This window comes from Anomaloglossus baeobatrachus, chromosome 6 (assembly GCF_048569485.1).
Source record: "Anomaloglossus baeobatrachus isolate aAnoBae1 chromosome 6, aAnoBae1.hap1, whole genome shotgun sequence".
In the NCBI taxonomy this organism is placed as follows: domain Eukaryota; kingdom Metazoa; phylum Chordata; class Amphibia; order Anura; family Aromobatidae; genus Anomaloglossus; species Anomaloglossus baeobatrachus.
In genome coordinates, this window is record NC_134358.1 from 244,101,436 (window position 1) to 244,115,732 (window position 14,297).

At 47.1% G+C, this 14,297-nt stretch overlaps 1 protein-coding gene across 1 annotated transcript in view; it reads left to right on the forward strand.

The window, feature by feature from the left end:
* The first annotated feature begins 3,901 nt into the window (after positions 1-3,901).
* BLOC1S5 (biogenesis of lysosomal organelles complex 1 subunit 5) overlaps positions 3,902-14,297 on the forward strand; it is an 86,316-nt gene continuing 75,920 nt past the window's right edge. Inside the window, exons 1-2 of the mRNA XM_075316457.1 lie at positions 3,902-4,092; positions 12,170-12,252. Coding sequence (XP_075172572.1) covers positions 3,984-4,092; positions 12,170-12,252 — 192 coding nt within the window. The 5' untranslated portion in view covers positions 3,902-3,983. The remainder of the gene's footprint in view (positions 4,093-12,169; positions 12,253-14,297) is intronic.

Sequence of the window (14,297 nt, forward strand, 5' to 3'; positions counted from 1 at the left end):
AAGATAGATGAATATTGATAGATATAATGTAAAATATAAATATATTTAATTTACCTTTAAATTTCTATTTTGAAATATATATTTTTATTAATAAATATATAAATGTATATTATAGATTTTTTTGTATAAAGAATTTGAAGAATTTATAAAGATAACTATGTGCTTCAGACCATGTTTTCCACGGGAAAAAGGATCATTCCTGCCGCATACAACCGAAAGTGAGAAACCAGAATCCGGCGCCCATTGAAATACATTGCAGCTACTGCTGCAATGTACAGGATCTGGTGAGCTGCAGTTTTTGGCCGGAGGCAAAAAACGCTACATGTTGCGTTTTTGAAACAGGATAAAAAACTGCAACTCAGGATCCAGACACTGCCGCATGCAAACGGATGCAAACGCATGTTGCCGCTAGTCCATTGACTGCCGACCGGCAGAAAAACGCTGAATAAATTTTTTTTTGCAGTGTTTGTGTTTATTTACTTTCACTTACAGATTAATGATGGGGGTGTCATAGACGCCTGCCATCAGTAATCTAGGACAAAGTGGCAGCTATGGGCTGCTCTGAACTCCTTATTACCCCGATTACCACCACACCAGGAAATCGGGAAGGCAATCTAAAGGGCTATTTACACGCTGCGACATCGCTAACGGTATATCGTTGGGGTCACGTCATTAGTGACGCACATTCGGTGCCGTTAGCGACATCGCAGCGTGTTACACCAACGAGCGATGATCAACGATCGCAAAAACGTGAAAAATTGTTGATCGTTGAGACGTCGCTCCTTTACCAAATATCGGTGGTGGAACATGCCGCAGGTTGTTCCTCGTTTCTGCGGCATCACACATTGCTATGTGTGACACCGCAGGAACGACGGCCATCTCCTTACCTGCGTCCACCGGCAATGAGGAAGGAAGGAGGTGGGCGGCATGTTCCGGCCGCTCATCTCCGCTCCTCCTCTGCTATTAGTGACGCCGCAGTGACGTCGCTGTGACGCCGAACGCACCTCCCCCTTGAAGGAGGGATTGTTCGGCAGTCACAGCGACATCGCTGCACAGGTATGTGCATGTGACGCTGCCGTAGCGACAATGTTCGCTACGGCAGCAATCACCAAATGTCGTACGTATAGCGATGTTGCAGCGTGTAAAGCACCCTTAATGGATGCAGCAATTCCAGGCGGCTGCTGGCTGATATTTTCAGGCTGAGCGGCTCCCAATAACCATAGGCTTCCGTCGTCTGAGAATACCAGCACCCAGCTGTGGGGCTTTATCTTGGTTGGGTATCAAAATTGAAGGGACCGCATGCCGTTTTTTTTTTTAAATTATTTTTTTATTTTACTGTATGATAGCGCTTGCTCCTACCCCTTTGTATCGGATTCTGGTCCCCATGGACTTTATATGGGGACATGCAACAGGCCAGATAGTGTGAATCAATCCCCCGCACACCCCAAGTCAGCCGGGGATTGATCTGTCAGTCCTCCAAAACGCGGGAAAACACAGGTAAAAGGCGATAAAACGCGAAGAATTAGCTACCTACATTTTTTCATGACTTTATTGACGTCAATGGGTGATAAACGCAGGAATAATTGACATGCTGGTTATTTTTTCTGCACCCAAAACTGCAGGCAAAAAAGAAGCAACGTGTGCACAGCCTTTCTGAATTCTCATAGACTTTGCTGGGGAGGAAATGCATGCAGTTTAGGACAAGAAACTGCACCTAAAAACGAGGAAAAAATGCGGTAAAAAGCGCAGAGTACGCACAAGGCCTAAAAGACCAGGTTGTGAGGTAGCAACACATGAAAAATGGCAAGGGGGTGAATACTTTTGCAAGGCACTGTAGCTCAAATGGATTATTGAGAAACAGTGGAATAGCCGCAGAAAATCCATATAACTCTATACATGTGCAGACTCCTATAAACACACGGTCTTTAGCTGCGTTTTTGCACAAATACCGCTGCAGGCAGTTGTTTGCTGGGAGTCGCCCCGCGTTTATGACCCGCAACACACATCCGTTTAATTTGTACGTGTGCGGTACGTATTTGCACGTACCGGAGACACGTACACACGGAGACCCATGTTATTCCATGGTAGATGGCACACACACGTAAAATCGCACGGAACGTGTGTCCGTGAAGTAAGTACGTGTGTGCGCTTTTCTACATGGACAACATGTCCGTTTTTGGCCAGCAGCACCCAGGCACGGACCCGCTTTAGTCTATGGGTCCTTGCCTGCACGTTCCGCACACGGATTATGTCCGTGTTCAGCACGTTTCGTGCGTGTGCGTTTTTACACTAGCGATCTTATTTTTAATTTTTTTTAAATTAAATTCAGTATACTTAGCTTTTTTTCTGCTGTTCTCAGTCATACTTACATTGGGGCTCGGTTTTTTTCTTCCCCCGGCTCATACCGCTCCCCGATCACCAGCGCGGCGAGGAACAGCTGTGCAGAGAATACGCGGCAACAATTACTTTGAATTTGCCGGCCGCTCATTAAACAATCTCGTATTCCCTGCTTTCCCCACCCACAGACGCCTGTGATTGGTTGCAGTCAGACACGCCCCCCACCCTGAGTGACAGGTGTGTCACTGCACCCAATCACAGCAGCCGGTGGGCGTGTCTATACTGTGCAGTAAAATAAATAAATAAATTAAAAAAAACGGCGTTCGGTTCCCCCCAATTTTAATACCAGCCAGATAAAGCCATGTGGCTGAAGGCTGGTATTCTCAGGATGGGAAGCTCCACGTTATGGGGAGCCCCCCAGCCTAACAATATCAGTCAGCAGCCGCCCAGAATTGCCGCACACATTATATGCGACAGTTCTGGGACTCTACCCGGGTCTTCCCGATTTGCCCTGGTGCATTGGCATTCGGAGTAATAAGGAGTTATTGGCAGCCCATAAGTCCTAGATTAATCATGTCAGGCGTCTCTCCGAGATTCCTTCCATGATTAATCTGTAAATTACAGTAAATAAACACACACACCCGAACAATCCTTTATTGGAAAAAAAACACTAACAAATTGCCTTGTTCACCAATTTTATAAGCCCGAAAAAGCCCTCCATGTCCGGCGTACTCCAGGATGGTCCAGCGTCGCTTCCAGCTCTGCTGCATGAAGGTGAACGCAGCTGCAGAAGACACATCCGCTCCTGTCACCTCCACGCAGCTAATGAAGGGAATAGCGCGATCAGCTGAGCTGTCACTGAGGATACTCGCGGCCAGCATGACAATGAAGTCGGGTGAAGTTCACCCGAGTTCATTCTCATTGCGCAACTCTGTCTGCTGTCAGCCGACATCTATCAACGACATTGTGCAACACACAAACGGACATTCCACACGGACATTCCACGTACACATACACGGTCATTTTACACGTACACATGGCTCGCATACGCCATCACACGGGTGCCATACGTACCGGAGAAACGCCCCAAAAAAAGGGAACACGGACCCGAAAAACGGACCGTGCCACATGGACGTTTTTTATGCGGAAGTGTGTTTTAGGCCTATAATGGTGCTGCGCTATACGTATGGCGCTTTGCTCCACACGGACGGTCGTTGTTTTTACGGTCTGTAAAACCCATGTGTACGTGTATGGCATTTCTGGTTGTATCATTTTGTGGTGTATGTGAAATTATAAATCATGGAATAGTAATGAGAGTCCAGGGCTTCACCCGTCTATAGAAGATGCCACATATAATGGCTCTGAGCCTTGGTGCCAGTATAGTGGAGCCCAGCAGCACTTCCTGCAGCGAGCTACAGAAAAGGGGCAACAGCAGAAACTAGTGTCCTCTCCTGACACCACCATAATGGGCGGGGATTGATATCGAACCAATCACAGAACGTGATACACAACTGCTGAGTGACGATTCATCCTGTGTCCAATCAGAAGCCTCGGTACAGCTGTGACGGTGACGCTATGCCTGGTGTAAGTAGAAGCGGCAGGCAGCGGAGTCATGTGACTGAGAGCGCCCCGCATACAGCGAGGAGATGAGCGGTCACTCTCCGGCCAGACCGGCCGCTGCTGCCCCGCAGACACCGAGCCCCAAGCGGGACAGCGGCTACTCCGTGGGGCCCGCCACCCAGCTTATCGGCAGGGGTATGGCCGCTTGGTTTTTTTTGCTACAGAGATGGCGTTGCTGCATGTTAATAATTAGAAGTAGGGGCGCCGTTATTTCCAGACATAGCGCCTCTCCTGTCCTCGGGCTGTGCCGGGTATTACAGGCCGGCCCCATCACTGACTGCTGAGATCTGATTGTGTAGTGTCATTAGAAATCTCTCATTGTGGAAAGTCAGCCCCTGCACCTTCACAGCGCCCGACTGACCCCCGTGTACATACGGCCGCCCGACTGACCCCCGTGTACATACTGACCCCCGTGTACATACTGACCCCCGTGTACATACTGACCCCCGTGTACATACGGCCGCCCGACTGACCCCCGTGTACATACGGCCGCCCGACTGACCCCCGTGTACATACTGACCCCCGTGTACATACTGACCCCCGTGTACATACGGCCGCCCGACTGACCCCCGTGTACATACTGACCCCCGTGTACATACGGCCGCCCAACTGACCCCCGTGTACATACGGCCGCCCGACTGACCCCCGTGTACATACGGCCGCCCGACTGACCCCCGTGTACATACGGCCGCCCGACTGACCCCCGTGTACATACTGACCCCCGTGTACATACTGACCCCCGTGTACATACTGACCCCCGTGTACATACGGCCGCCCGACTGACCCCCGTGTACATACGGCCGCCCGACTGACCCCCGTGTACATACGGCCGCCCGACTGACCCCCGTGTACATACGGCCGCCCGACTGACCCCCGTGTACATACGGCCGCCCGACTGACCCCCGTGTACATACGGCGGCCGATGGACCCCCCCCCCTCCCCCGTATACATCCGGCCGCCCGATGGACCCCCCCGTATACATACATATATATTATTCTAATACTTTTGCTTTACAGCACTTACCATACTGGTTAATAATTGTTATCCATTGATAGATCAGAGTTTTACTGATGTAACAATCTTCATTTAGTCTTCCCAGGGGACTTTGGCCTGCAGAGGGTTCCCAATTGGACGCACCCCTGGGATCATGCTGCTGTCCAATATTGAACGCGTCATTTAAGTGGTTAAAACCCATTGATCAGAGCTGTCAGGATAAGGCTACTTTCACACTTGAGCTGGACGGCTTCCGTTGCTATCCGCAGCCTTGAGGAATTACGGTAACCGTTGCAGGAAACCGTTATATTCCTCATGGACTTCTATTAGCTACGGATAGCAACGGATGGTCTTACGTTGCATCCGCTCCACGACGCAGTGTCGTTATTTGACGCTGCGTCGGTCGGAGGGAACGCTGCATGTAACTTTTTTTGAGCAGCGCAATCCGTAGGATTTCGCTGTGCATGCTTTCTCTGGCTCCCTGCACACGTAACCAGGGTAAACATCGGGTTACTAAGCAATGCACTTTCCCAAGTTACCCAATATTTACCCTGGCTAGGGGTGCAAGGAGCCAGCGCTAAGCGGTGTACGCTGGTAACCAAGGTAAATATCGGGTAACCAAGCAAAGTGCTTTGCCTAGTTACCTGATATTTACCCTGGCTACGTGTGCAGGGAGCCCGACACTTTCCCAGTCTGCTCCGCCCCCTCCCGCACTTCACTCCACATGTACACACGCATGCACACACACACACTCACCTGTCCCCAGCCTTGCATTCCTCGCTGCACTGACGTCCTCAGTGCCATGGTCCTGCTCGGCTCCACAAACCCCGCACTCCGCCCGCCACACATTCTCGGCGGCCGAACGATCAGCTGATCACCCGGCGACCGGCTGCTGTGAGCGATCAGCTGATCGTTCACAATAGTCTGCCGCCAGTAAAACGAAAGAAGAAAAAAAAAAAAAGATTCCATTGTTTTGTACGATCCGTTGCATCTGTTGTGCCACTAAATGCAACACATCCATTGCATCCGTCACACAACGCAATGCAGCAGATACCGTTCAACACAAGTGTGAAACTAGCCTAAGGCCACGTGCACACGTTGAGTATTTGGTCAATTTTTACCTTGGTATTTGTAGCCAAAACCAGGAGTGGAACAATCAGAGGAACAGTATAATGGAAACACGGGCATCACTTCTCTATTATTTACTCACTCCTGGTTTTGGCTACAAACACTGAGGTAAAAAACTGACCAAATACTGAACGTGTGAACATGGTCTAAGACTTAAGGGGAACCAAACATCCGGATTTTCGTGTATAAGGTGCAGTCAGTGCAGTACTGGCACTATCAGGCACAGTGTGCACATACCATTAGGGGGCAGCTCGGGTGCTTAGTCAGTGAAATCTAACTTTATAAAGTTTGAAAATTCGTGCAATTTTTGATTGACGTGTGCACCTTTCTCCTAATGTCTGGGCGTGTTATGGACGTTTATCCCCGCCCCCCGCCGCCTGTTCCTCCCTTTCACTGGCCGTATGTAAATTTCTCTCTTCAGAAACATGGCGCCGGAGTTGGCACCTGCGCATAGCGCTTATCTCCGGCGCCATGTTTCTGAAGCCCGCTGTACTTAGTATTTTGCAGGAGAGGGCGGCGCATGTGCCCTCGCTTCTTCAGATCCCGTTGTGACCGCATAACAGCTGATGGGAGGACGCGATTAGCTGCAGGTAATCGCGTCCTCCCATCAGCTGTTCTGCAGTCCTGTTGTGACCACGCGCGCTCCCGCGGTCACAACGGGATCTGAAGAAGCTAGGCCGCATGCGCCGCCCTCTCCTGCAAAATACTAAGTACAACGGGCTTCAGAAACATAGTGCCGGAGATAAGCGCAATGCGCAGGTGCCAACTCCGGCGCTATGTTTCTGAAGAGAGAAATTTACATACGGCCAGTGAAAGGGAGGAACAGGTGGCGGGGGGGCGGGGATACACGTCCATAACACGCCCAGACATTAGGAGAGAAGTGCACGAATTTTCAAACTTTGTAAAGTTGGATTTCACTGACTAAGCACCCGTGCTGCCCCCTAATGGTATGTACAGTCTGTGCCTAATAGTGCCAGTACTGCACTGGCTGCAGCTTATACACGAAAATCCTGATGTTTGGTTCCCTTTAACTCTGACATAGTGGAGACCGGACTGTACTTAGATCCAGTCGTGGCTTATATGTAGTGCTGGGCGGACCGGGACTGTAAAAGTCTGGATTAGTGCGGTTTCAAAGATCCCGATCCGGCACTAAAGAAATTAAGGAAAAATAAAGAAAATAAGAAAGAAGCGAGCACTTCATACTTACCGAGGCTCCGTCGCAGCTGTACACAACACCTGTGGCCGCCCATTCACTTCCTAGGCCACTCATTATGATCATCCATATTAACTGCTTTCCCTGCCAGCCTGGCGTCTGTGATTGGTTGCAGTTAAACACGCCCCCAGCTTGTGTGACAGCGTCTGCCTGCAACCAATCACAAACGCTGTCTGCGGGTCAGTATCAGTTGTATAAAAATAAATAAAATACGGTATTTAGCGTAGGGTCCCCCAATATTATGATACCCAGCACAGATAAAGCCCACGGCTGCAGCCCCCAGTCATGCGCTTATCTTGGCTGTGTATGAAAATAAGAGGAACCGTATGCGGCTTTTTTCTTTTTTTAATTATTTAAATAAATAATTTAAATAACGGCGTGCGTCCCCCCCCAATTTTGATACCCAGCCAAGATAAAGCCCGACAGCTGGGGGCTGGTATTCTCAGAGTGGGAAGGTCTATGCTTATTGGACCACACACCCCTAGCCTAAAAATAGCGGCGTGCAGCCGCCCCGGTTTTGTTGCATCCGTTTAGATCTGACAGACCTGACTCTTTACCCGTCTCTTACAGATTGCCCTGGTGCAGTGGCAATCAAGGTGATAAGGGGTTAATAACAGCCCACAGCTGCCACTAAGCCCTAAATTAGCAATGGCAGGTGTCTGACATTACTAATCTGTAGGTGAAAATAAATAAATACAAACACCTAAAAAACCCCAAACCTTTATTTGAAATAAAATACAAAAACAATATACTTATTCACCACTTTTTTAACCCCCCAAAACTTCCCTGCAAGTCCGACGTAATCCACACGATGGTCTACGACGATTCAGGTCTGCTACGGCCATAAAGCATGACTGCTTGCTGTAACTGCAGGCAGAGAATGAGCCGCAATCAGGGGTGACGTCACGCAGGTAATTTGCGGTCACAGCTGGAGGTTCCCACCTGTGACTGCATGGCTGAAATGTACTAGAGTTCAGCACCAAATTTGCACCTACTAACAAACTTTTTTTTTTTTTTTTTGCATTTTTGGGCCAAAAGATGCATATTTTGTGATGCCATTTGTACACCACATTTATGCACCCAATCCTCACCTCCTGGCAAAAAACACGTTTTTTTTCCCGCAATTTTGATGCATTTTTTTGCTAGGTGTAAATTTGGTACATGAATATAGTGTGAAAATTTCAGCACTAAGGGCTCTTTTCCACTTTCGTACCGCTTCCCATGCGAGAGCATCGGAAGTAATATGCTAATAACTCTCTGCTGCGTGCGTCAGCCGAGAGTCATGCGACTGTGAAGCAATCTTGTGATCGTATCACAGCCTCAGAGAAGAGGGAGGGAGCGCTTTCTCCCCATCTCCTCCGCTGTCTATCTCTGCGTATATCGCACTGCAGTCGCATAACATGCGAGTGCAGTGCGATGTTTCACACACTCCCATAGGCTTGTATGGGGGTGCGTGAGCCGAGACTGGCTGCAAAACACAGCCTGCTGCGATTGCACCGAGAGCACAATTCGTGTCAAGAAATAAAAGGAAAGAGGACACTGCCTCATTGACTAACACTGTTTTATCGGATCGCACTCGCAGATGAAAATCGCAAATGGGAAAAAAAACCTATACTGAATTTCTTGGCAAAAAAAACATGGTTTTCTGCCAGGAGATGCAGGTCAGATCATCTGAGGTCAGGTTACCTGAAGTCAAAGATGGAGGACTGTGGGAACGTCCAGCTGTGACTGAAAATAACTTGAGTGATCACGGCTCAGTCATTCTCTGTCCTTAGTCACAACGAGCTATCATGGTGTATGGCTGTTCACTATGACTCAGATGTAGCAGAGCTGAATCGTCGTGGTACCTCTTGTGGATTGCGTCGGACTTGCAGAGGAGATTTGGGGATTAATAAAGTGGTGAAAGAGGGTGGTGTTTTGTTTTTTTTTATGTCAAATAAAGGTTTTTTTAGGTGTTTGTGATTTATTTACTTTCACTTACAGATTAGTGATTGGGGGTCTCATAGATACCTGCCATTACTAATCTACGGCTTAGTGGCAGCTGTGGACTGTCATTACCTCGGTTGCCACCACACCAGGGCAATCGGGAAGAGCCAGGTAAAGTGCCGGGTTTGTCACATCTAATGGGTGCAAGAATCCCGGGCGACTGCAGATTGCTATTTTTAGGCTGGGGAGGTCCAGTCTGAGAATACCAGCCCCCAGCTGTCGGGCCTTATCTTGGCTGGGTATCAAAATTGGGGGGACTGCATGCCGATTTTTTTTTTTACCGTATTTAAATAATTTAAAAAAAAAAATAAAGCCGCATGCATTCCTCTAATTTTGATACACAGCCAAGATAAGCACACGGCTGGGGGCTGCAGCTGTAACCGAAAGTTTTATCCGTGCTGGGTATCAGAATATGATGGGACCGCGCAAGAATTTTTGTATTTATTTACTATACTCTATATACCCGACGACCGATTCTTTGATTGGTCAGACACGCTGTCACACAGGCTGGGGGCACGTCTGACTGCAACCATCACAGAGGCCGGGGTGGGGAAAGCAGTGAATATACAATGAAGGTTACTTAACGCCTCTGGAAGTGAATGTGTGACCTGGAAGCAGTGTTCCGCCATGACATGAGGCTCGGTAAGTATAGTGCGCCCGCTCCTATCCCCCTATCTCTTCTACCAACATTTTTAATCTCCATATTCTGATCCCCATAGACTTAGGCGGGCTTTGCACGTTGCGACATCGCAAGCCGATGCAGCGATGTCGCACACGATAGTCCCCGCCCCCGTCGCATGTACGATATCTTGTGATAGCTGGCGTAGCGATAATTATCGCTACGCCAGCTTCACATGCACTCACCTGCCCTGCGACCGTCGCTCTGGCCGGTGACCCGCCTCCTTCCTAAGGGGGCGGGTCGTGCGGCGTCATAGCGACGTCACACGGCAGGCGGCCAATAGCGGCGGAGGGGCGGAGATGAGCAGGATGTAAACATCCTGCCCACCTCCTTCCTTCCGTATAGCCGCCGGCGGCAGGTAAGGAGATGTTCCTCGCTCCTGCGGCTTTACACTCAGCAATGTGTGCTGCCGCAGGAACGAGGAACAGCATCGTACCTGTCGCGGCAGCGTAATTATGAAAAAGTCGGAGCCTGCACCGATGATACGATAACGACACTTTTGCGCTCGTTAATCGTATCCTCTAGGATTTACACACAACGATGTCGAAAGTGACGCTGGATGTGCGTCACTTTCGATTTGACCCCACCGACATCGCACGTGCGATGTTGCAACTTGCAAAGCCGCCCTTACAGTACAGACCAAAAGTTTGGACACACCTCATTGAAAGAGTTTTCTTTATTTTCATGACTCTAAAAATTGTAGATTCACATTGAAGACATCAAAACTATGAATGAAAACATGTGGAATGAAATACTTAAATAAGTGTGAAACAACTGAAAATATGTCTTATATTCTAGTTTCTTCAAAGTAGCCACCTTTTGCTTAGATTACTGCTTTGCACACTCTTGGCATTCTCTTGATGAGCTTCAAGAGGTAGTCACCGGATATGGTCTTCCAACAGTCTTGAAGGAGTTCCCAGAGATGCTTAGCACTTGTTGGCCCTTTTGCCTTCACTCTGCGGTCCAGCTCACCCCAAACCATCTCAATTGGGTTCAGGTCTAGTGACTGGAGGCCAGATCATCTGGGGTAGCACCCCATCACTCTCCTTCTTAGTCAAATAGCCCTTACACAGCCTGGAGGTGTGTTTGGGGTCATTGTCCTATTGAAAAATAAATGATGGTCCAACTAAACGCAAATCGGATGGAATAGCACGCCGCTGCAAGATGCTGTAGTAGCCATGCTGGTTTAGTATGCCTTCAAATTTGAATAAATCCCCAACAGTGTCACCAGCAAAGCACCCCCACACCATCACACCTCCTCCTCCATGCTTCACGGTGGGAACCATGCATATAGAGTGCATCCGTTCACCTTTTTCTACAAAGACACGGTGGTTGGCTCCAAAGATCTCAAATTTGGACTCATCAGACCAAAGCACAGATTTCCACTGGTCTAATGTCCATTCCTTGTGTTCTTTAGCCCAAACAATTCTCTTCTGCCTGTTGCCTGTCCTTAGCAGTGGTTTCTTAGAAGCTATTTTACCATGAAGGCCCGCTGCACAAAGTCTCCTCTTGCTAGTTGTTCTACAGATGAGAAGGTGTGTCCAAACTTTTGGTCTGTACTGTATATGGGGACTGGATTCCGGACCAGAACCAGATTTTTTAAAAAAAAAAAAAAATATATAGAACAGACCCCCTCTGGTCCCGGTTATCTGCAAGTCTGCCCATCACTAATTATGTGTTAGTGATAGTTGCTAGTAAAAAAATGGCAGCATGTCCTGGTTCAATCCATTTTACAGATTAGACTGTCATGTGTAATAGCAGGGGGTTCCTCGTCTTATCTGCTATGAGGATGTGCACATGGAGGCAGTCAGGTATGTAAGCTGTATCTCGTAGAGGTGGGACTTTGCTCCATCACCCAGGTCAGTAGTCTCTGATGTTAGACGAGAGGCTTGAAAATCTTACCTTCTGGCATTCCCAACACGGCCATTGATTAGCAGAGGTGGCGCTAAGTTGTCTTTGCATCACGCCGCAATGATAATGTCACACCTGCCCTCGCTAGTCAAGAGCGTTGCCAGGCACACAGGAAAGTTACAAATTGGCAAGGCTGCCTTTAGTGGTCAGAGACTAATGATCTAACCGATGGGCTGGAGTCTGAGAATCAGTCTGTGTATCTCTAGTGACTGGTCATTACACAGGCTGGGAACACGTGTATATGATCTTACAACTGCTGACTGGTGTAAAAGACACTTATTATATTTCAAATAACTTTTCAGATATCGGAGAAATTCATTCTAGATTGTTGGATCATCGACCGATCATTCAGGGAGAAACCCGCTACTTCATCAAAGAGTTTGAGGTCAGTCACTCCACTTCTATTTTGTGAATGGTACAATCATACTTCTGTTATTAAGCTCTGTATGTTGCCCCTTTTAAAGGAGTTATTTCACAAATATTAAAATAAATGTATGATCGCTGGGTGTCTAACCCCTGTGATCTCTAGTACTGAGGTTGTATGGGTGGCCAACGTGATTTATAATGGGAACGATGAGTGCACACATGCATCCCTCTCCATTTACCACCCACGTTCTTGTCAACAATGAGAACTCCTTTAACACTAGAAGTCCCAGAGAGGGGTCATTTAACATTTCTGCCATTGAAACCCTATGGAGCTCGAAATTTCTGGGACTTCTGGTGTTAACAACGTGTGACATACTCCTCAGTATTTTATCACTTTCTATACAAATGTACCCATCATAACTATCTTACGGGCACTGCCACTGTACCCACAATGTCAGTAACAAAATTATAGCTGTTATAAGTCAGTAATCATAGCGAAACAAAACACAACCTCACACGTTTGTATACAATATGTTATAAAATTATACTTAGTTTAAAGGGAACCCGTCGTGAAAAACTTTATTAACCTGGATATATGGGGTTAATCTGCAATAGTGTTTTGAACCGCCACAGCAACTGCACTTAGAACCCCGCTGCCGGGAGAAAATGAATTCCTCCCGGCAGTGATCGGCTTTCAGTCATCAGGGTGGCACCGACACGGGTTCTGTCACTGCTCTGTGTATAGTGGGGGCAGCTGTAACCACGCCCCCTGCATGGACTGACAGCCGCCTCTAATGCAGATTAATCTCATATCTGCTGGTTAACAGCTTTTTTTTCCCCCTGATAGGTTCCTTTTAAGTCTGTGTCAACCCAACTGGGGTTAAAACAAAGTCAGAATTAACTTTCTATTCTTTTGTCCCAAGACAATGTTTAAAAGTCAATGTGTATGTAGCCTTAAAAAGAAGCTTGCACTAAATTTTTCATTTCAAACCGGATACAGGATGTAATGGCTGCAGAGCGGAATAAAAGTCCATGTGTATGTAGCCTTAAAAAGAAGCTTGCACTAAATTTTTCATTTCAAACCGGATACAGGATGTAATGGCTGCAGAGCGGAATAAAACTTCTTTTTTTTATTTGCTAATTTCTCCGCAAGCGAGAAGTGAAATTAAAATTAAAGTATTGATGCTCAACCCCTTCATGACATTGCCACCACCATGTTTCACTTGAGGTGTGAGGTATCTTACATAATTACGTTTTCCAGTTGAGCAGTATATATAGCTTGCCATCAGTACCTCTCTACCAAACAGATTGAACTTGAATTCATCTGAGAACAACACTTTACACTAATCTATCTCTTTCCATTGGTTATGTTCTTGGCAAAGTCGGACCTTCTGGTTCTTTGCAGAGATGAAAGCCTTCTTCTTGACTGGAACTTGTGCATTGAAGCCTCCAGCTCTTAGTTGTCGCACCAGTTTGGTGACTCACTTTCACACCATGTTCTTCATTCATTTCATGTGAAATTTGCCCAGCTCTTTTATGGACATCAGATACAGACTTTTACTTAAAAATGTGATGAACTTTGGAGGAAGTTTTCCGTGGTCGTCCATTTCTAGGTTTGTCCGCTTCCATAACCTTTTCCTTTCTTTATTATACGTGACACTTGACTCTGAGAACAGGGGAATTCCATAGTTACCTCTTTTTGGCTTTTGCCTGACCTCACTTTTAGAATAATAAGCTTCCTGACATCTGGTGATAAATTTTGATTTTGTCTTTGCCATGTTTAATCTGAAAAGCACAAAAAAAAATAATAATTAGGCAAAATTAGACTACCCACGACAAAATATGGAAAACATTTGGCCCAGCAAATGTGGAAAACTAACACATAAAACAATGTAAAACACAATTTTCATTCTTAAAGCTGACAACCATTCAACCATTTGCTTCTGGTTTACTAAAATCACCAGGAAAATGACATCACAACAACCAGACAGAAATAATCACACTTTAAAAAAAAAATTAAAAAAAATGCTAAACTTTTGGTCTCCACCGTATATATGCACCCTG